General features: G+C 48.2%; 3 protein-coding genes and 1 non-coding gene across 4 annotated transcripts; 3 read left to right on the top strand and 1 right to left on the bottom strand.

Moving 5' to 3' along the window:
• Nucleotides 1–254: 254 nt before the first annotated feature.
• On the top strand, nt 255–3,184 carry panx3 (pannexin 3). The gene is made up of 5 exons (XM_007896010.2): nt 255–598; nt 1,005–1,147; nt 1,444–1,661; nt 1,776–2,467; nt 3,086–3,184. Exons 1-5 carry the CDS (start codon nt 418–420, stop codon nt 3,145–3,147), a joined length of 1,296 nt encoding a protein of 431 aa, XP_007894201.1. The 5' UTR covers nt 255–417; the 3' UTR covers nt 3,148–3,184.
• A 406-nt stretch (nt 3,185–3,590) lies between these two features.
• Nucleotides 3,591–10,668, bottom strand: acad8 (acyl-CoA dehydrogenase family, member 8). Its single transcript, XM_007896007.2, has 11 exons — nt 10,569–10,668; nt 9,956–10,056; nt 9,196–9,365; nt 8,710–8,819; nt 8,060–8,136; nt 7,418–7,555; nt 7,136–7,271; nt 5,575–5,672; nt 4,988–5,140; nt 4,391–4,493; nt 3,591–3,875 (listed from the first exon to the last, which is right to left on the bottom strand). The coding sequence occupies exons 1-11, from the start codon at nt 10,660–10,662 to the stop codon at nt 3,823–3,825; spliced, it is 1,233 nt and encodes a 410-aa protein (XP_007894198.1). The 5' UTR covers nt 10,663–10,668; the 3' UTR covers nt 3,591–3,822.
• Nucleotides 6,754–6,827, top strand: trnag-ccc. Its single transcript has one exon. It is a non-coding gene; the product is annotated as a tRNA-Gly (tRNA).
• A 226-nt stretch (nt 10,669–10,894) lies between the features above and the next one.
• On the top strand, nt 10,895–18,731 carry siae (sialic acid acetylesterase). Its single transcript, XM_007896005.2, has 10 exons — nt 10,895–10,969; nt 11,551–11,715; nt 12,044–12,231; nt 12,732–12,870; nt 13,311–13,470; nt 14,379–14,491; nt 14,884–15,017; nt 15,904–16,058; nt 16,475–16,661; nt 17,144–18,731. The coding sequence occupies exons 1-10, from the start codon at nt 10,909–10,911 to the stop codon at nt 17,372–17,374; spliced, it is 1,533 nt and encodes a 510-aa protein (XP_007894196.2). The 5' UTR covers nt 10,895–10,908; the 3' UTR covers nt 17,375–18,731.
• The last annotated feature ends 656 nt before the right edge of the window (nt 18,732–19,387 follow it).

The raw sequence follows: 19,387 nt of genomic DNA, 5'->3' as shown, positions 1-19,387 counted from the left end.
GACTTATTTTAAGTTAGGTTCCACTACCACAATACACCCCCAGGGAGGGTATAATTAATCTCAGTCCAGCCCACGTACACATATAATCTGCCATCACTTGCAGTCAGTGTGATCAGTGCCACACAGCATCTCACAAGAGTTCAGGTCTCTTTCCCTGTGTAGATCCGTTTGTCTGAACGAAAACGGTTCTGAGGAGGAATTATCCGGTGTTCAATACTGGTTTTGCTTCGAGCGTTGTCTGGTCTTACTCCCTGCCTCACATCTGGACCCATCGCGTCCACATCGAGGTTTCCCCAGTGTTTTTTTTTTCTTTCCTCCAACCCCTTCTGTGCCTCTGTCTCCCGTTTTCCCAGTTTCTTTTTTGTTTCCTCCAACCTTCTTCGGTCTCGCTGCCCCTCGGAGTGTGTCTGCGTCGGGATGTCTATCGCTGGGATGGCAGCTGAGTTCATTCTCTCCGACTCCCTCATTCGAGAGCCGGCCAACACCAGAGCGAGCAGTCTGCGCTTGGAGCTGGCTCGGGATCGTCTCATCAAATTCATCTCCGTGGGTCTCCCCCTCCTGCTCGTCTCAGCCGCCTTCGCCAAAGAAATCTCCCTCCGTGAGTTTCCGTTGTCTTCTTCCTTTTGGGTTAATCTGACTGTGTGTCAGCCTGGCGCAGTCGGTAGCACTCTCACGTCGGGATTTGGAATCACGTTGCTCTGGGAGGGAGGTGCTGCATTGTCGGAGGTGCTGTCCTTGGGTTGAGACGTTAAACCGAGGTCCCGTCTGCCTGTTCAGGTGGATGTTAATCCCGCGGGGCAATTTGAAAAGAGAAGGGAGTTTCGCTCTCCCATGTCCTGGCCAACAATCTCCCAGATAACATTGGTCACTCACTCCACGACTGTTTGTGGGACACTGCTGTGCGAGTGTCACTCATAAAAATACACAGTCGCTGCACTTTAATAGTATATCCTGTGAAGTGCTTTGCGATGTCTCAATGACAGGATTTGTGTATTATTTTACAGGATCCCAAATCAGCTGTTTTCCCCCCAGTAACTTCTCTACGAAGCAGGCTGCGTACGTAGATGCTATCTGTTGGGAATCCTTACTCCATCAGCACATCCAACCCAGCGGGAACGTCGCACAGAGGTCTCTGTGGATACACAAGGTATTGGGCACAAGGAAGCATTGGGCAATTCTTACTCTCCTAACGAATGTGAAACGCTAACCGATAACTAGCGACAAACGTCAGTGACGCTAACTTAGATAACCGTTAGTGGAGATAAATGAAATCCTAATAGCGTAGTGGCTAGAGCACTCGCCTCGCAAGTGAGAGAACCTGGGTTTGGTTCCCAGGCAGGGCAACACCATTGGCAGGTTTCCTTACTCCACTCCTTATTAAGTTGTTCTCACTGTTGGCTAAGTGTCAGTGTTGACTATAACCTTGTACCTGCTGACGTTCAGGTGTTCCCGTACTCCCTGCTGGTGATTGCTGTGACCATGTACCTTCCCGCTCTGATCTGGAAACTGTTTGCCAAACCGTCCTTGGCCTCCGACCTGATTTTCATCACTGACGAACTGGACAAAGCCTACAACCGCTCCATCAAAGTGGCTCAACTCATCGTGAAGAAGCACGAGAATAGTCTCAGTGCCCGAAGCCTCATTCAGGAGGAGCTGGACAGGTATCTGCAGTCACTATGTTTTGATCAAGCATATCAATAAGGCGCTATGTCAGTTGCAAAGGATTATTGCTATTGTTTCATGTTTTTCTCTTTGTGTTCCTTTTGTTTTCTAAGGGCCCGGAAGGAGGGAGTGTTAGATTTCCCCCTGTTACACCGTTACCTGGCTTGTAAGAGCCGTTCCTATCACCTCATTAGCATATACCTCATGAGGAACTTCCTGCTGTTGGTGTTCATCGCCGCTGCCTGCCTTTACCTCATCTACTGCCACTTCCCAGCCTTTTTCCAGGACCGATTCAGCTGCTCCATCAAGTCAGACCTCTTAGCCAATGACCCCACAATCCCGAATGCCATTCAGTGCAAACTCACCTCTATGACCATCTTCCAGTTGATCAGCGTGGTCAACGGGACAGTGTACCTCTTGCTCGTCCCCATGATCATTTACAGTCTCTTTCAGCTCTGCTATTGGGATCGCCGGTTCCTCTCTGTCTACGCCATGCTTCCCGCCTTCGACCTGGTCAGGAGGAAGATGACCAGATGTGCTCTCAACGACCTCAACATCATCCTCCATTTCCTGCAGGCAAACATGGGGCAGCTGCAATCCTTCAACCGCCTGAGCGTGCTGTGTGTGGTGAAGAACATGAGCGCCCAACAGAAAGGCTACACTCTGGTGGACATGATGACCCTCCTCGTGGGCCTGGAAGACAAGACCCCCGGAGATGGTGCCAATACGCCTGTGACTGTGGACAACGGGACGGTAGGACCTCATCGGCCGAGAGACACAGATCCAAACCAAGAACCTGGCCAAGGTGAGTGTCAGATCAATTATTGGGTACGGATGTCAAACCTCAGAATAGTAAAGCACTTACACAAGTCAAGCCCTGCATTCTCTCTTGCTTGAGGAACCTGGGTTCGATTCCGGGCGGGACGGGCAAAACCTTAGGCAAATTTCCTTACTCCACACACCTTAGTTTACTTAGTAGTAAGTAGAAACCCTGTTGTTAGATCTGTTTACCCAGCAACCCGGTTGGTAGTCGATTGGCAGATCGCTTTCCGGGGGAAATTATCCCTCCCCAAAAAATAATTTGGTCACTCAATCCACGCTTGTTTATGCGACACTGCTGTGCAATTATCACCACATCGTTGAGACGTCTCAAAGCGCTTCACAGGCTGTACTGTAAAGTGGAGTGCCTTTACTTTGTATTTTGCAAGTGAAACGCGGGCTTTATAATTATTCCAGCTCTTGATGCTGCCGCCAGTTTTGTGGGTCAAAAGCGGTTTATTATCATTGTGTCGTAGAGCTTAATCAGTAGGTTTCAGTCGGTATTGTTGTTGTAATAAAATGTACTTATTGCTGTCTTTGCTGTAACCAGCGCCAATGCTATTGCACGTTCCGTACCTGACCCACGTTCCCATTTCCGTTCCAGACCAGAGGACAGAAGGCGTGTGTGGAGGCTATCCAAAGTCACAGGACTGCTCAAGCTGCTGAGAGTTGTGCAACTCCCTGTTTTATATTGGCTTTGATGAGCTTGAGAGCACCGGGAATGCTGCAAAGCTGTAGCCAAACTTCACTTGTTATTAAAGACTATTTATACTGTACCTGTGATGCGTGTCCAACATTCTCCCTCTGCACCTGCACAATACACGTTGAGTTTTTATGCAGCAAAACAGCTGCCGATTACACAGGGTCTTTCACACAGTTTAAACATCTCAAAGCGCTTTACAGAAATGAAGTGGGAGATGACCTGAGGTGCAGGCAAAGAAGTAAGTTAAGCCACTGTTAAGTGCTCCAAGATGCTGTCCGGCACTATATAAATGCAAGTTGTTATTGGTTTTCTATTACAGTTCTGAAAGCAGAGCGGGAAGGGGAGGGTTTTAGGGTGGAGGGACGGGGAGGGGGGGTTTGTGAAATCAACAATGCTTATAACATCCTGTTTTTAAATACTTTTATTTACAAGTTTATTTCACAGGTTCTCCTGGACATCCTGTGGTGCCTAATACAACCAGATGTGGTTAATGTAAAAAGGTAATATTCCACGAGTAAGGCTTTTGGATAGAAACCCTTTGACTTCTCTATGAATAGCCAATTTGCACTTGACGTACAATTGATCATCGAGGAAAGATGCGGTCCCTTCAGCGCAGAATCTCACTGCCCTCAGCAGCGTCAGTCTTGGAGCAGGTTCCTTGAGATAAGCATCCTCATCACCTCATTGGTACCTAGAGGAACAGATACTCCGTGACATTTACTGCTCTCAACTCGTACAATATATCCCCCAAACTGTTCTATTTGAGGAATACGGGGCAGGAGGCCATTCAAGCCGTGCTTCCAATTTACTAGATCGTGGCACACCTTTTAATTCTATTTCTCACTCAGTCTTTCCTGCACATTCCTGAATGCCCTCAAACCCGAATTAGCTGCTTAATTTCCCCTTTAAAAGCATTTCAATTGAGTTTGCCTCTACAGTATTCTAGGGCGGACATTTTCACCCCCCCTTTGTTTTGAAGAAATGCTTTCTGATCACATTCTATCCCTCCCTCCTAAATAAATGATGCTTGCATTTGGTGTAGTGCCTTTCACGTTGAAGGACATCTCAAAGCTAAGGATGACAGGTTTTACTGTAAGGTGTAGTGACTGTGCATTTTGTAGGGATGTCTCGCTCTGCCTTCACAGCGCACAAAGTGAAACGATGTCCCTTTTTTTGAATGAAACAAGAAAAATAGTCTTTCTGTACCTTCCAAGATCTGATGCACTCGAATATCTCTGACAAACTGCTGCACAGCATAGTCCTTCAGATAGCCATAGCCTCCGTGCATCTGAAGAGCCTGGTTACAGATCTGAGCGAGAAGGAAAGATGTCTCAGTGAAGCCAGTGAACAGGACAAACCACAGTGTCATTGAGAATTCGGTTTGTCTGATACCCGTGGAATCCTATCGATGTGCTCAAGGGTCTTTGAACCAAACTGAGTTTGGCAAGTGCAGGTAGGCGAGACCCAGGGCTTTTGGGATCCCAGACTGTGCACTGGGACTTCCACGCATGTCCACCATGCTAGGTCTTAGCTGTCTTAAGAGATAATAATCCTTGAGTTTGATATAACGCCTTTTCACGTCGTTGAGTCGTCTCAAAGCGCTTCACAGAATATATTGTAAAGTGGAGTGACTGTGTGTTTTGTGGGCGGAATGCCAATTGCAAAATACGCAGTCGCTTAATTATTATTATCAGAGAGAATGGTTAATAATAATCGTTGCGACGGAGGTGTCAAAGCGAGCGCTTCACAGGCTATACAGGTAGTGTAGTGACCACGTTTTGCAGGCCAACTCGGGTAACTCACCGTGAAGCATTCATCGGTGGCGAAGAGCTTCGCCATGGAGCAGAGGGCCACTGCGTCCTCCCGGCCGGCCTGCAGCGCGGAGGCTGCGTTCCGCACCATCAGCCGAGCCGCAAGCAGTCCAGTCGCCATCTCCGCCAGTCTGAACTGTAGATACTGAGACCAGACCAGACCCCGTCACTGAGGCTGAGCTGCTGCTCAAGCTCCCGAATCACCCCCAACCACCTGCAGCCGCTCAGCGCGCTGTGTTGACCCTCGCGCAGTCTCAGAGCCGCTACTGGGATCTGTTTTGCTCACAGAATAGTCCCTTTCCGGTCTCCCGTTTGTCCCTCGTCCGCCTCCGCTCCACCATCGGTGGCCGTGCCTTCAGCCTCTGCGCTCTGGAACTCTCTCCCTCAATCCCTCCGCCTCACCCCCTAAAGACCTTTCTTTTTGATCGTGCTCACGGTCACCTCCCCACTCTCTCTCCCCCCGGCTCGGGGTCAGACTCCGCCACTGTTGAGCGCTCCGGGATGCCACCCTGCGTGAAGGGCGCTGTGTAAACCCAAGTTGTTGTTGTTGTGGAGTTCTCCAGGATGGGATTTCCTTACCTGACTGTTAGCGAGAGGTTCCCCGAATTGCCTACGGACTTTCAGGTGATCCCGAGCCAGAAGAATGGAGGCGTAAGCGGCGCCCAACGAACACGAAGCTGCAGAAAGCAGAGACGGCGAGGGGTAGTGGGGGGGGGGGTTACCGAGGGGGCAAAACCAACCATTGGATTGGCCTTAAGCAGAGACAGTCCCTCAATGTAGTTCATTCGCTCCATCAAACTGAATCCCAGACCACCTGACAGAGAAGACCTGGTGAATTTGCTCCTGTTTTGAACGTGGCTTCTCCTCGTTCAGACGTTTTTTTCCTGACCCTACTGCGCCTGCCTTAAGGGCTCTGATCTTTCATCACGTACTCGGTGATAAGCCTCGCAGGACGAGTTGCAGCGAGCACAAATTCCCCTCCGATCTCTGCGTAAGCTGCAGCTGAGTTTGTAACTCGTACCCAACAAACCTCCAGCTGAAATTGATCACTCGCTTCGTGGGCTGTTTGCGTCGCATTGATGTGCGCAAATTGATTGCCACTTTCTCCTACATATTACTGGTCACTACACCTTACAGTCAAGTGCTCTGCGATGTAACCCTGTATGAGGGGTGCTATATAAATGCAAGATATTGTTGTTGAATCCTATGAAGCGCCAAAATACTGAACGATACCGGGAGTCGGACTGTAATTTCAAAGACCTCCCTGCAGCTGATGTTAAACTTACCGAGCGGGCTAGCTTCCAGATATGTCTCCTGCCCTTTCCTAAATTATGGAGTTCTGCTAGCTACCTTCCAATCCTCAGTAATCTCTCCTGAATTCAGTGAACATACAAAAACGTCAAGTTAACACAGCGCCACGACCTCTAAGGTCCTGTTACCTCCGCACAGGTCACAGCAACGAGAACGAGACCCCTGGTTGAGGTTGAGGTGATAATGAATCTGCAGATTGACTCACACTTCAAGGACGTGGATTGGATTGGACCAGGGAGGGAGGCAGTTTGAGAGTTCGATTCAGGTTATATTTAGCCGCACTGTACTGTGTTTGACTTTGCAAAGCCCTGCTAGAAATCTCATTACGGCTATTTTTTGCCTCGTGACCTGCTCATTTGAAAACCTAACTGGAATCCTGTCTGTGCTGGTACAGTAGTGACATAGTTTGTAAATGTAGTTTGACCACTGGGAACTATAAAGCCCGTTCTCTCTGTAGCTCAGTGGTTAGAGCACTCGCCTCCCAAGTGAGAGGACCCGGGTTTGATTCCCAGGCAGGGAGAAACCTTAGACAAGTTTCCTCGCTCCACACGCCTGTTTATCTAACAGTAAATAGGAATCTGACTGTTAGTCGACTGGAGGATTGCTTTTCCGGGGGTAATAATTCCTTTGAAAGAAAACAATAATTTGGTCACTTAATCCATGAGTGTTTGTGGGACGCTGCTACACGTAATTGGCTGCTGCGTTTCGCCCACAAAATATACAGTAAATGCCCTTTACAGTACATCCTGTGAAGCGCTTTGAGACGTCCCGAAGACGTGGTAAGGTGCTGTATCAAATGTAAATATTATCATTATTAAGATTGTCTTACCGATGTTGATTCTTCCTCCATTTAATCCTTTCATCGCGATAGAGAACCCATCCCCTTCTTTCCCAATCCGGTTGGTCACAGGCACAGCGCAGTCCTCAAAGATCACAGCTCGTGTGGGCTGTGAGTTCCAGCCAATCTTAGGAAGAAGGAAGAGGGTGAGAGGAGGTTGATTTGGATCACTGTTGAGGTACTTTCAGAGCACAGAGAAACCCTGTGTTCTCTACCACTACAAGAATAAACCACTCTGCCCTGCTGATCGCACCCAGTCTCACAGTCATTTACCTTCTTCTCCTTTTTGCCGAAACTCATCCCTGAGGTGCCTCTCTCCACCAGGAGACAGGAGATGCCCTTAGGTCCCTTGTCTCCAGTCCTGCACATCACTACGTACAGATCCGTGTCGCCACCTCCGCTAATAAAAGCCTAAATAAATAGAAGCGATTAAAGCAGAGAGTCTGAGCAGCAGCACGTTTACTGATCGTGGATCACAAGCAGTGAGCAAAATAGGTAATAAATACTTCAAACGGGTACGGCTGCACTGCTGTTGGGAGCCCAGCCACCCTGGCTCATCAGTAGGACTTGAGCGAGGGGCAAATCCGGTCACTGGGCACAGGAAATCTTCCCACTCAGCTCCTGCGAGCGCTGCGGCTAATACTCTTGGAATTAATGGAAGGGGCGTGGCGGGTCCCTGCAGGGAGAGAGAGCACGTATTCCATTCCAGACATGGTAGTTTGTATGTGTGGGTGGCAAACGTGGAACCCTCAGTTTGGTTTGGATATACCCCTTGGGCAAGGTGATGGGGTTTCTACATGTGTTGGACACTCAGCCGACCAAACAAGAGGATACAAACTGGATGCAAACCACGGCAGCCGCTACTATTATTATTACAGGTTTATTGCAAGGCCAGTCTGATTGATCCGTATTCACCTTGGACCCGTTGAGGATGTAATGGTCACCCTCCAGCTTTGCAGTGGTTAGCAATGAGGCTGCGTCACTGCCACTTCCTGTTGGGAGAGAAACAGGCGAGTGATAGAACCTGGAGTCCTGTAGTGGAGGGGACAGGGCGCTCACCTTGCAAGCGAGAGGATCCTTTTTCGATTCCCGGGCGGGGCAAAACCTTAGGCAAGTTTCCTTGCTCCACACACATGCCGGTTTAGCCAGCAGTAAGAAGGAACCCGATTGTTAAGTCAATTGGCGGATTGCTTTCTGGAGGTATTAATTCTTCCACAAAATAAAATCGGCGACTGTTTGCGGGACGCTGCTGTGCGCAATTGGCTGCCGTGTTTCTCCCACGGAATATAGACAATTCACTTTACGATCCTAATGTGGCCCCTGTCTCCTCTTGTGCCCTCAGGCACAGTCTGGTACGTGGGAACATTACACTGTCTGTCTGTGTTTTTTAGCACATATAAACAGAAACCCCTTCCTGCAACGTGCCCATAGGAAGAAAGCAAACGGCGCCATCATTAATATATTATTATCATCATCATCATAATATAACGCCCTTCAGCTGCGAGTTGTGTCTCAGAGCTCGTCATAAAAGCGTCAGGAGTTGATGCCCCCAACTGGAAGCAGACCTGGTTCGGTCAGACAGTAGGAAGCGAATCTCTCCATGTTGCACAGCACAGGGCAGTGCTGCTGCCTCTGCTCCTGGCTCCCGAACGTGTCGATCATCCAGACACACATACTGAGAAGGCAAAAGGAAAACCACCGATTAAAACCCAAGCGGAATTGGGGTCGAGCGAGTCATTACTTAGCGTTCCTGACTGTACCCCCTGTTAAGCGCTCGAGACGTTTCCCAGCCCCTGATTTTCCAGCGCCCTGGGACGTCTTCTCGACGTGAAGGGCGCTGACCATACAAGTGTACGTTTGTTGTTCTGTTTTGAAGGGCGCCGTAGAAATGCAAGTTGTGGCTCTTCCCGCTCTGGTCCATTCCCCGCTGCCAACGCTCTCCACCTTTCAACGTCTCGAACGCGTGACGAGGCGCCATAGCAGATGCGAGGATTACAACCTGAGGCACTGTAGACACTTTACTCGAGATGTGTCGTTCCCACATCACTTACTTGTGAATGCTGATGTAAGCGGTGGTGCTGACGCAGCCTGTGGACAAGGCCTCAAATATGATGGACGTATCCAAGCGCGAGAGCCCCGAGCCCCCAACATCTGGCTGAACGTAAATCCCCCCAAAACCCAGCCGCGCCGCCTTCCTCATGGTCTCCACGGGAAAGGTTTCCTGTTGGGAGACGCGATCGCATCGGTCAGAAGCAGAACTCACAATCAGTTCCTCGGAAGAAAATTCAGCGCCGAAAACCACCATTACGGTGTATAGTTGGGGACACGACATGTCAGGCGGTTGGCGGAAGGCGAATGGGGTGGACCTCGGTCTTCCCTCGTCCAGCAATTCCTATGTCAACTTCCAGACTGTACGGACTCAATTCCCACAGTCCCTCCGCCTCCGCCCCTTCCCTTCAAAGACCATTTTAAGACCTTCCTCTTAAAATGACCGCATCTTCAGTCACCCTCCCACCGAGTTATTACATATTATGGTGTGGTGTGGAAATTATGGGGTGGGGGGGGGTTGGGGGAGAGAGATAGTTATCTCTGGTGCTTTGTGACAGCAACGGGGCCGTGAACAGCCGTACAACCGCCAGCAATTTTACAAAGGATTAACGCTTATGGCATTATCACTGCGGTTAAGTCTTCAGGCAATAATAATAATAATAATCCTTACAAGAAGTCCTACTTCTCGTATTGATGGACTGATGGACTGAGCGATGGACCGATCTGTTGCTGACCCCACCGGTCAGCACACGGCGGCTTTACCTTCTGGTCCCACTCGGCCATGTGCGGCGCCAGTTCGTTGGAAGCGAAGTCAAAGGCCATCTTCTGGAACTCCTTCTGTTCATCTGTGAGGCCGACGGCCGCTGCGGGAGAGGCCACAGCTCAGCCACCAACCGCACGGCCAGCGGCGGCCACGGCCAGTCTCCACTCACTCACACTCACTCACTCACACTGACACACTCACTCACTCACACTCACTCACACACTCACTGACACACACACACACACACACTGACTGACACACTCACTGATACACACACACACACTGACACTCACACTCACTCACACACTCACACTGACACACTCACTCACTCACACACTCACACACTGACTGACTGACACACTCACTCACACTGACACACTCACTCACTCACACTCACTCACACACTCACACACTGACTGACTGACACACTCACTGACACACACACACTGACTCACACTGACTCACACACTCACTGACACACTGACTGACTGACACACTCACTGACACACACACACACACACACACACTGACACACTCACTGACACACTCACACTCACTCACACACTCACTGACACACTCACACAGTGACACTGAGTGTGTACCGGGACTCACGGTCCACACAGCTGTGTGTGAGGCGGAGGGTCCTGACCGCGGGTCCCGGGCCTCGGGCTCTCAACACAGCGCCGACCAACCGCCCGAGCGCCATCTTCACGCCCGGAGGGGGGGGGGGCGGCCACTGGCGGGTCAGTGGGCGCGACCTCCGGCCACAGGGCGGCGCTGGCGGGTCAGTGGGCGCGACCTCCGGCCACAGGGCGGCGCTGGCGGGTCAGTGGGCGCGACCTCCGGCCACAGGGCGGCGCTGGCGGATCAGTGGATACGACCTCCGGCCGCAGGGCGGCGCTGGCGGGTCAGTCCGTGTTTACCCGGTGACCAGGCGGCCGCGGAAGTCAAGATGGCGGCGGCGGGAGTGTGGGCGCTGCTGTGGCCGCTGCTGCTGAGCGGGGCCCGAGCGGGTACAGGCGCCAACTCCGGGCCCAGGGCCCCGGGGCCCACATGTGGGCACCAGCGGCTGCTCAGGGCGTCGGGAGCGCTGTCAGAGCGCTTCACGGGATAACACCACAACATAACATAACACAACACAACATAACATATCACAACATAACACAACACAACATAACATAACACAACACAACACAACATAACATATCACAACATAACACAACACAACATATCACAACATAACACAACACAACATATCACAACACAACATAACATATCACAACATAACACATCACAACATAACACAACATATCACTACATAACATAACACAACATAACACAACATAACACAACACAACATAACACAACATAACATATCACAACATAACACAACATATCACAACACAAGTCCGTGTCACACCGTCAAAGAAAACCTTTGGCTTTCAGTGTTAACAGGAGCTGAGTGGGAGGACTCCCCCCAGTGACTGGACTGAGTGAGGACCCCCCAGTGACTGGACTGAGTGAGGACCCCCCAGTGACTGGACTGCCCTTCCAAGTGCTTTGTTCCGTGTAACTGTCTTATGTTGTCTCTCAGGGCCCGAGTTCCGCTTCGCCTCCTATTACAGTCACCACATGGTCCTCCAGGTGAAACCCGCCAGGGCCGTGGTGTGGGGATACGGTGCGGAGGGCGCGGCCGTCCATGTGCTTCTCTTCAACGAGGACCAATTCTTCAGTGACCAGCACACGACAGTGCAGAAAGGTAAAGTGTTGTGAGGACGCACGGCCCTGCGGTGTCTAACCTCACCACACGCATCTAAAATGAGGGAATCAATTGGATGTTAACCGCAGAAGTAGTAGTAGTAGTAGTAATAATAATAATAATAATAATCCTGGCATTTGATACGGCGCCTCATCACGTCTTCGAGACGTCTCAAAGCGCTTCACGGGATGCACTGTAAAGTGAATTGACTGTATTTTTCGAAGTAAAAGGTTATAGCAATTATTTTTAACTGCAGGGTGGAGGAATGTGGAAAGGCCTGTTCAGGCCGAGGCCCAGACAATACCCACGATTTGCTTTGATCTTTCAGATGATGCTGTTGGTGGTAATGGAACCTGGAAAGTCTGGCTTGATCCCGTCAGCCACGGAGGCCCCTTCATGGTCCTCGCCCAGCAGAGCATCGCTGGATTGGTGGAGTCCATTGGCATAAACGATGTGTATTTTGGAGACATCTGGCTGTGTGGAGGCCAGAGTAACATGCAGTTTACTGTATCCCAGGTAGGAGACGGGGTGACACATTGGCAAACACAGGCTGCGTCTGGCACAAATTGCTGTATATTTCAAGGCAAATTGGCAGCCACGTTTGCACACAGGAAACAGCCAGGAAGAAAATAATAATAATCCTTGCATTTGATATAGCGCCTTATCACGTCATGGAGACATCTCAAAGTGCTGCTTCACACAGAATATATTGTAAAGTGGAGTGACTGTGTATTTTGTGGGTGAAAATAGGACACATTCATCCAGAGGGTTTTTGGCCAGTGACGGCTTACCATTGAAAGTTTCATGTCTGTTGGAGTGGCACAAAGAAACGCTCATCACTAAATCTGAGGCCAAATTCGTCATCTTCAAGCGAAATTCCAATATAATCCTGTTCTGTCCAGTCATCCAGTCGTGCCGTGTTGAACAGATCATGTGTTTCACTTCCACGACTAGTTTGTAAGGGTTGTAAGTATGTAAGGGTTGCCATGTTTAATTGTCTTCCTACCTTATATCAGGTTATGAACGCAAGTGAAGAGCTGGCTCTGGCTCCCCGCTACCCCCACGTACGGCTATTCCAAGCTGGTATGTTTCAGTCTCCTTCTGAGTTGAACGATCTTGCTACTATCGGCCTGCAATGGTCAGTCCCTACAGGAAGTAAGTGGTAGTTCTTTCATCCTAGTAGTCCCTTATTATAATAACAACACTTGCATTTTACACACAAAATCAACTTGCATTTATATAGCACTGTTACCTGCTCTATATTCTGTGAAGCGCTTTGAAACGTCTCAACAAAGTGATAAGGCGTTACATGAAATTCCAGTATTATTATTATGCTCTTTCTCCTCACACATTATAATAATAATAATAACATTAATATTATTCCGGGAGATGGAATGTTTTGTCGAGCGCTTCACAGAATATACTGTATAGTGAATTGACTATACTTTGTGGGCGAAACGTAATGTCCACTTAATTTTTAACTTGTCTCACTTTCGAGACGTTTCTTTTGCACCATTTTTTTTCAATACCTCTACAGATAAATATAAGTCGATGCCTGCTTATGTCAGTCTAAATTGATTGTTCCTTTTGCAAAGGTAATTTGGCCCATTTCTCAGCTGTTTGTTGGCTGTTTGGCCGAGATCTCTATGACAAGCTGCAGTACCCGATTGGCCTGGTGGAGTCGTGCTGGGGAGGTACCCCGATCGAGACTTGGTCTTCTAAACGAGCTCTCCAGAAATGCCAGCAAACTTACACGTAAGTTTACAGATCTGTTAAGTTATTGCTTATTTTACTTCACCCAATAAACCACTGACTGCAGTTAAACGTGCAGTTTCCTATCCCTATTTGTCTCTTTCATCAAAGAGAAACAGACAATGTCTGGTGTTTTCGTACATTATTAATAACCCTTGCATTTGACAAAGTGCCTTTCACGTCGGGAGGACGTCCCAAAACTGTTTCACAAGACTTTACGATCGCCTCTGTTTACCTAGCAGTAAGTAGAAACCTGTTTTTTAGTTGACTGGCAGATCATGTTTCCAGGGGTAATAAGTCCTGTCCTGTGGAGTCCTGTGGCTCAGTGGTTAGAGCACTCGCTTTGCAAGCGAGAGACCTGAGTTCAATTCCAGGCAGGTCAGGGCGAAACCTTGGGCAAGTTTCCTTACTCCACACAGAGCCTAATAATAATCCTCCAAAAACAATAATAAATTGGTCATTTTCAATCTACGACTGTTTGTGGGACATTGCTCTGCGCAATTGGCTGCCGCCTTCGCCCACAAATATACAGTCAATTCACTTTACAGTGTGTTCTGTGAAGCGCTTTGGGACGTCCTCCTGACGTGAAAAGCGCTATATCAAATGCAAGGATTATTATTATTATAATCCCCTTTTTTGAAAAAGAATTGGTCACTCAATCCATGACTGTTTGTGGAACGCTGCTGTGCGCTATTGGCTTCCGCGTTTCGCCCACAAAATGCATAATCACTCACTCCACTTGGCAATATATCCTGTGAAGCGCTTCGAGACATTTCAACGACATGATAAGGAGCTGTGTCAAATCCAAGGATTATTCTCAAATGCAAAGATTGTTATTGTTTTTAACTGGATATTTAGCTGGAAGTGTGTCGGTCTGGCTCAGTTGGCAGCGCCGCTCTGTTGTCTTTCAGGGCTGATGTCGGGGATCGGAATGAAAGAGGTCCTCATTTTCCAACTGTGTTGTGGAATTCAATGATACATCCTTTGCTACAGATGACAATCAAGGGAGCAATCTGGTATCAAGGTGAGATGTTTACCGCCTCACATTGGACCTTTCCTGGTGACACCACTGAGCGTCTGTAGGTGGTGCTGTTAGGGTGAGGAGTCCGTCCAATTAGATGTTAAACCGAGGTCCCGTCTGTGTCTATTCAGGTGGACGTTAAAGATCCCTCCCGTGGATTTGTTCAGAAAGAGAAGGGAATTTCTCTCTCGCGCGGTTCCCTGGCCGACCACCTTCCAAATAAAATTAGTCATTCGCTTCGTGGCTGTTTGTGGCACATGGCTGTGGGCAAATTGGTTGCCACCTTCGACCGCAGAATCCCGTGAAGTATTTTGACAGGTCCTCCTGATGTGAGAGACTAAATACAAGGATTAATATGATTATTGTTATTAATATTCCATGTGACTTTTTTGCAGGAGAAGAAAACACGCACAGTTACAATGATCTGTATAACTGCACTTTCCCGGCAATGATTAATGACTGGAGGCAGGCTTTCCACGAGGAGTCTGGAGGACAAACGGAAATAGATTTTCCTTTTGGTTTTGTGCAGGTAATGTAAAGTCTGACAATTTAAACATTTCACAACACGTTATTGCGCTGCTGGGCATCGTGGACAATTACTGAGGCACTGGTGTAGCACCTTTTATATAAAATTTCAAGCGAGAGGACATGGGTTTGATTCCCGGACAGAGTGAAACCTTATCCAAGTTTCTTTACTCCACACACACTCCTCTATTTACCAGCAGTAAGTAGGAACCTGCTTGTTAGTTGATTAGCGGATCGCTTTGCAGGGGTAATAATCCCTCAAAAAAAAGAATAATTTGGTCACTCAGTGCATGACTGTTTGTGGGACACTGCTGTGCGCAATTGGCTGCTGCGATTCGACCACAGAATATAGTCATTTCGTTTTACACTATATTTTGTGAAGCGCTTTGATATGTCTCAATGATGTGATAAGGCACAAATCAGCTGTAAGGATTAATATTATTAAAATGACTGTCTCTACTTAACACAAGGTGTCGGCAGAGGCTGTGAGGAGATCTTTAGGAAATTGTCACAGACATTGAAGGCTTTTAAAAATATATATTGAGTTAAGTCAGTCAGCGATGAATCAAACCTATAGAGCTGTGCTGTATGCAGACCGTTCAGAATGCAGCGCTCTTTTCTATCATTATACCCAGTGCTTAATAACGGGAGAAATGGCTTCCAGTTTCTCACCAGTAGCTTGGCGCTGTGTTGAACCTATAACGGATCGGGTTAAATGTTATAAACGTATCGCTCTCAAATAATTTTAATGCCGAGACTGCTGTATTCCTGCTAGCGGCGAGCGAGGTGTGAAATTAGTAATGCTGTGAGTAGCTGCCCCCACGGTGGACAACTCGTTGGGATGAAATGCAATGTGTCGCTGTAACAGTGATCGATATCCTCCTTTGTAGCTCTCGACATTTCGCCACAACTCCACGGATGACGCCTACCCACGGCTGCGATGGCACCAAACGGCCAATTACGGTTACGTCCCAAACCCAGTAATGCCCAAAACCTTCATGGCTGTGGCGATGGATCTGGGAGACGAGAAATCTCCCTATGGCTGGTAAGCGATGGCTCTGCTTCAAAAGTGGCTGAGGAGACGCTGCCCATTTTTTTGGGTGTGTATGGGGGGTGGGGGGGGGCAGCCGGGGGTCTGACACGTGTAGAAACCCATCACTGTGCTTAAGCATATCTAAACCACGTGGAAATTGGACTGGAATGCGCACTCTCTCCCTCTCCCTTGAGGGAAGCCGTCTGCTTACCTAATTCCGGAAAGTATTAGGCCGCAGGTTGGCAAAGGCCAAGGAGTTGCCCGTTAGCAGAAGACTGACGGAGCAAGGTTTGAATGTTAATATCAAACAATCTGAGGCGTGACCCTGCATGAGCGGTGCTATATCAATGCAAGTTGTGGTTTGTAACTTCCTTTGAACTTGTGGGCGTGTGCTTCTGAGCGTGGAACTCTTCTTTGTTTCCTTTCAGCATCCATCCTCGCTATAAGCAGGAGGTGGCGTTCCGGTTGTATCTCGGCGCTCGGGCTGTGGCGTACGGAGAGGACATCCCGTTTCAGGGCCCGTTTCCAAAGGGCATCGATCAGAGGAACACAACGTTAGTTATCGTCTACACGCAGGAGCTGACTGTGGTAAAATTGAGTGCGAACGCATTTGAGGTAACATTGGTACCTATATTCTGTTAATATATAGCTAGCAAAACAGAGAGCCAATTTTTGGGGGTCTGCCAGGTGTTTGACATGTACAGAAACCCATCACCAAACCAAATAGAGTTCCATGCATCCCAACTGTACATGGAAATTCCCGATATATTTATTGGAATGGAATGCGCACTCTCCCTCTCCCTGGAGAGTATTAGGCGTAGGTTGGCACGAACCAAGGTTTGGGGGCCCCAGAGTTTGCGTTGGGCTAATTGCTGGACTCCAACCAGCTAAAACCACATAGGTTACCACTGATGTCACTGTCTGGCAAAGCTTTTTGCTACTTGTCCAGCAAGAAGGACCTCAGCCATTAGGCTTATAGGGTTAACAGGGACTGAGTGGGAAGAATCAAGCATGAGATTGAGCCTCACAAGGAGGGGCAATCTCATGACCCTAGAGTAGAGGATGCCGTATAATACGCGTTGCTCTTGGCTTTTCAGGTGTGTTGCAGCATGAAGAAGAATTCTTCCGCCTCTCAGTGGATCTTTGCTCCCATGATCAAAAGTTCTTCAAACACCGTCACTCTGTCTGTGGAGCAATGTCGCCAGGAGATAATTGGCATCCGGTACGCGTGGGAAGATTGGCCCTGTGAACTGAAGCAGTGCCCCTTGTACAACCAGGATTACCATCCACTCCCCGCTCCTTCCTTCTCTATACATCCCTTCGAATAGATGCCCCGGCTGGCACGTGGATTCTGCGGGATTGTATTTTAAGCGCAACAGCAATGCATTTCATTAATGATTACATTTTTTCTATCTCAAGGGTTAAAAGCTCCTTAGCGCTTTTATACATGTTGATTTTCAGGGGATAACTTAATAACAATAATAATAATAATAGTCCTTGCATTTGATATAGCGCCTTATCACGTTTTGTTATTTATGCATTTGCTGAGCATTAATCAGCGGAGTCCTGTAGTTTAGTGGTTAGAGCACTCTCCTCGCAGGCGATAGGACGTGGGTTCAATTCCCTGGCAGGGCAAAACCTTAGGCAAGTTTCCTTACTCCACACGCCATTGTTTATCTAGCAGTAAGTAGGAACCCAGTTGTTAATTGATCAGCGAATTTCTTTTCCGAATAATACCTCTTAAAAAAAAATTGTTTTAAATAATTTGGTCATTCAATCCATGACTATTTTGGGACGCCGCTGTGCGCAATTAGCTGCTGTGTTTCGCCTCCAAAATATACAGTCAGTTCACTTTACAGTACATTCTGTGAAGCGCTTTGGGACGTCTCAAAAGACGCGATAAGGCGCAACATCAAATGCAAGGATTATTTATCACAGAACACTGCTGCCTTTTCATCTCTTTATCAATGTGTCTTAAGATTTATTGTTTTATTCCCCAGCACTAATCTGTACTGTATTGGCCACAAGAGTCGTGGTTATGGTTATGGTGTTTTATATATCTGGGGACACAAATGTGGACAGTTTTTTTTACACATAAGTAATTAACTGAATGATGTCTTATCAATCAAATAACAGATATTGTGGTGAAAAAAATCCCTTTACTGTTTTTCCCTATGTCCTGATTGTCGACTCTGTCGCTACTGGAGGGAATATAATGCTGAGGGAAGCACATGCACTCAGCTGAGCTGCAGAGACAGATGTTCTGCTACACAGTTCAGAGCTCCTGCCTCTCTCTACATTCCCTCCGTAACTCCTGTAATCCCCCCACCCTCCTACACATAATGTTGTTACTCACTCCATGACCGTTACGGGATAAAAACAGAAATCACTGGGAACACTCAGCAGGTCAAGCAGAATATTGCACTGGGGACACCCAAAGGACTTGGCTGGTCTGTGCTGCTGACGTATATATCTTGACGGCTTGGGAGACTTTTGCACAAAGAAAAGAATGGGAACTACTACCCCCCCCCCCCCCATGTCCTGTCCTGTCCTATTCTGGACCGCCTTGTCTTGTAATCGTCAGTTTATAATGTTTACAGAAGTATAAAATGGGAAATGAAGTGGGATAAATTCTGTCTGTCTAGCCTTATTGCACATCAATAAATCTTTCAAAGAGTACCGGAACCTTTGTGCATATCGTGAAATGTATTTGATTGCTCACTATAGAAGCACACTGCTTCGCCTGTCTCTACATCCCTGATTTGTGCTCAGTGACAGAGAGTGGAGTGAAGCTGGGTTAGCGGACTAACAATATTCCCTTTCCAGATCATCATCCTCTTTGTGATGGAGTCATTAACTCGGGAACCGTCTGCCTTTTGAGTGAGCAGGTCATTAAGGGACTTGCTGCTATTTTGAGCAAGTCTTTTCTCCTGGTTATCCCCGTTTATATTCCCTCCTCAACCAAACCCCCCCCATTCAAATTAATTGGCTATTCATCTCCTGGTCGTTTGCAAATTAGCTGCTGTATTTGCCTACATGAGTCACTTAATTTCTCATGACTCATTCCGAAATGTGGTTTTAGATGTTATTTTACATGAGCAGCGCTGTACAAATGTAGGTCTGGTGCTGAGTAAGCCTGGTGCACGGCATGGACTTGGACCTTGAGAACACCGAGGATAACTGGCACGGTGCTAGCTGTCCTGCAGAGGTGCTCCCACCTCGTTGAAGGCAGATGTTTGTCAATTGGCTGATGAGGAAACTGCAGCTTGGGCCGACGGCTGCCGGAAGGCGTTAACTGGAGGCCGAGTTCGTGAACATGTTTGTGCATCCGGCGCCCGGAA

Source organism: Callorhinchus milii, unplaced genomic scaffold (genome assembly GCF_018977255.1).
Source record: "Callorhinchus milii isolate IMCB2004 unplaced genomic scaffold, IMCB_Cmil_1.0 Scaffold25, whole genome shotgun sequence".
NCBI classification, from domain to species: domain Eukaryota; kingdom Metazoa; phylum Chordata; class Chondrichthyes; order Chimaeriformes; family Callorhinchidae; genus Callorhinchus; species Callorhinchus milii.
This window is presented reverse-complemented; position numbering and strand designations above follow the sequence as displayed.